The 3,041-nt window shown below is 52.8% G+C and overlaps 1 protein-coding gene across 1 annotated transcript; it reads right to left on the reverse strand.

Moving 5' to 3' along the window:
* Window positions 1-218: 218 nt before the first annotated feature.
* ZBTB42 (zinc finger and BTB domain containing 42) lies at window positions 219-2,581 on the reverse strand. Its single transcript, XM_064152922.1, has 2 exons — window positions 2,508-2,581; window positions 219-1,774 (listed from the first exon to the last, which is right to left on the reverse strand). Exon 2 carries the CDS (start codon window positions 1,758-1,760, stop codon window positions 333-335), a length of 1,428 nt encoding a protein of 475 aa, XP_064008992.1. The 5' UTR covers window positions 1,761-1,774; window positions 2,508-2,581; the 3' UTR covers window positions 219-332.
* Between the last annotated feature and the right edge of the window lie 460 nt (window positions 2,582-3,041).

Raw genomic sequence — 3,041 nt, forward strand, 5'->3', positions numbered from 1 at the left:
TAGATCATTTCACATTAATAATGTAACATGGGTGCGCAAAGAGTAGACCTAAAGGACAGTACTGGGAAGGGAGAGTGGCAGGGAAAGAGGGGAGATGGAGAGGTGGAAGGGTTGCATCAAAAGGCCTCTGGAGTGTATACCTCTGCATCTTTTAAAGATTATATACCTGAAGTGAATATCACCAAAATAAAATAAAGGAAGACTTGGGGGGGGGGGGGGGGGAATTACAATTCAGATGCTGCCTTTTTTTTCCTGTTTTAAAGGGGGGGGGAGGGAGGCGGAGGAAGAAACTATTAAAAAAAAAAAAAAAAAAAAAACCCAAAACATATGTCTCAAACAACCAAGGACTTTACAAGGCCACAATGAAATTTGCGGATATGTCTGTACAAATCCCCAGACTGCGTGAACCGTCTCTCGCACCACTTGCACCCGTGGGGCTTCTCCCTGGTGTGCACAACTGCGTGGCGGCTGAGGTTGTGGGAATACTGGAAGCTCTTTCCGCACTGGCCACAGGTGTAGGGCTTTTCCCCCGAGTGAGTCCTCTCGTGCCTCTTTAAGGTGTACATGCAAGAAAAAGTCTTTCCACAGAGGGTACAAGTGGGGACTGACCCATCAGGGGACAGGCGGGTCCGGGAGCCATCCTTGTCACGGAAGTGAGAGCTCAGGTGCAGCTGAAGGATGTGCGGGCTCGGGAACACCTTGCTACAGAGGGGACAAATGCAGATATGCCCAGGAGGCACGAGGACACCCGAGGAGATGTCTGAGGAATCCATGTCGTCCTCACTCTCATCTCGCTCTTGATCTATATCCTCCTCTCGGGCATGAGAGCTGCCATTCCCCGCGAACATGTGTCCTAACCCTGTCACTAGGCTTTTGGCTGAATTCCCAAAATGCTGACTCTCCGGACTCCTGGCTTCGCTGTCCTCCTGATCTGACAGCAAGTCTTGTTCATCTTTAACAAGTGGCTCGGTACCCTGCTGCTGGCTGTCGGAAGCCAGCTGTCCAAAGACATAGGAGGGGTGTAAGGAATCTCTCCCCGGCACAGGCTTGAAAGACAAATCCAGCGCACAGTCCACATCACTCGAGGCCAGGGGATGGTTAACAGACCTTTGGGACAAAGGTCCTGTGGAACTATTGACATTAGCCTTTGTTTTTCCAGCTGCTGCGGCGCACGGTTCTGCCTCTGTCGGCACAGAGCTGACACTTATATGATCAGAGGGCCAGGCGGGGTGACTGCTGACCTTTTCTTTGCCTGCTGCTCTCTCGTATTCTGCAACGCTGAATTTTTGTTTGTTTCCTGGGTCAAACTCGTGGACCAGGGGCACTCCAGCATCTAGAAAATGCTCTGCTTTCTCCAAACTAGTCGCCTCATCATTAATCTTCTCTTCCGAGCATAATTCTTTATCTTTCAACTTGCCCTTGCAGACTTTCACAATGTCATACATGTGAAGGTAGCTAGCTGCTGCCAGCACATCTTCAACTGGGAGACTGTTGAATTCCAGCTTTCCCTCGTACATGAATTCGAGCAGCAGGCTGAAGGCAGGGGCTGTGACAATGTCACTGTTCAGATGCACAATATCCCTTTTGTCTAACTGGTCCCTGTAGAAAAGATGGAAGTACATACTGCAAGAGGCAAGAACGGCTCTGTGAGCTCTGAATTGAGCTTCTCCAACTAAAACAGTACAGTCACACAGGAAGCCCTGGTGACGCTGCTGACTCAGACACTGCAGCAACTGGCGGCTATGGTCTGGAAACTCCATTCTTCCTTCATAACCTGTTCAAAACAGGAAAAACTTGAATGCTACTGTAAACTAAAGCCTCCTAGCAGCTGTAACAAACAGATCGGCTTTTTGGTAACACAAGCCAAAGAAACAGCCTTGGAGATAACGTTTACTGTTAATTGTCTGTAATAGTTTTATTAAGGGGGGGGGCAAGGTAGAGAAGAGAAAAAACCCAAACACAACGTGCTTCACATCCTTTCACACCTGCTCCAAACAGGAAAAACTTGATTGCAAGTAAACAAAAGCTAGTAAAGCAGCAGCCCCTCCAACCTTTGTTTCTCCCACTAAGCACTTCAGTAAAACTAAGACGAGGGCAGCACGCACACACACACACATAGATGGAACTCTAAAGGCATAAACTCCCGGTCTGTATTCCCAGCAACGCTAACTCGGGGCATCTTTTAATAAAGCGTATCGCCCGCGTCGCGCACACACACGCATTTAAACTTTCTCCTCAGTCGTTATGCACCGAATCACAACAAAACACTGGCGGCGGGCGTGGGGGAAGCGGCGTTTTTGCGGGGTGAGGAGGGAGCACCGGGGGCAGCAGCGGCCCCGGGCCGCACATGCGGAAAGGGCGGGGGGGGGGTACGGGAAGAGAGATAAAAAGGAAAAAGTTTCCCATAAAGTTGCTAAAAGCCAAAGAGGAAAACAAACGTCGTTAAGGACAGCGAAAAGGGCAGGGCTGCGGCTGCAGCTGGCTACATGCCGCGGCCGGGCGCTTACCTTCCCGCGGGGCGCGGCGGAGCCGGCCGCGGGTGCGGAGCCGGGCGGGCAGGAGGGAGCGCGGCCGCGGGTGCGAGTGAGAGCGAGGCGCGGCGGGAGGGAGGGAGAGAGAGAGGCAGGCGGGAGAGAGAGAGGGAGGGAGAGAAGGAGGAGTGCTCGGTTTGCTAATTACACCGCAAGCTGGAGAGTCAGCTGCTCTGACTTCACTGCGATGGAAATGCTACCTCCAGCTGTGCGCCTTTTAATGCCATATGTTACTCCAAATCTCGCTACCAGCCAACCACAGCTTGCTGCCTTTTAAAGTTCCAGCAGCCCCATTTATAGCCCGCGATTAAATCCCACAAACTTGCCCCGAGCCCGCCCCCCCTCCGTACTCTACCACCCCCTCCTTCCCGAACCCCACCTCCTACCGCAAAGTTGCTCCCCGCAGCCCGCCGCGGTGACCTTCGCGGCGCCCGGCTCCGGGCACCGCGGAGTGCAGAGTGCGGCGGGCAGGGGGGGGCACCACGGAGCCGCTGTTTGTTGGAGCCTCCC

The sequence above is a fragment of the Pogoniulus pusillus genome, chromosome 1, assembly GCF_015220805.1.
Source record: "Pogoniulus pusillus isolate bPogPus1 chromosome 1, bPogPus1.pri, whole genome shotgun sequence".
Classification (NCBI taxonomy): Eukaryota; Metazoa; Chordata; class Aves; order Piciformes; family Lybiidae; genus Pogoniulus; species Pogoniulus pusillus.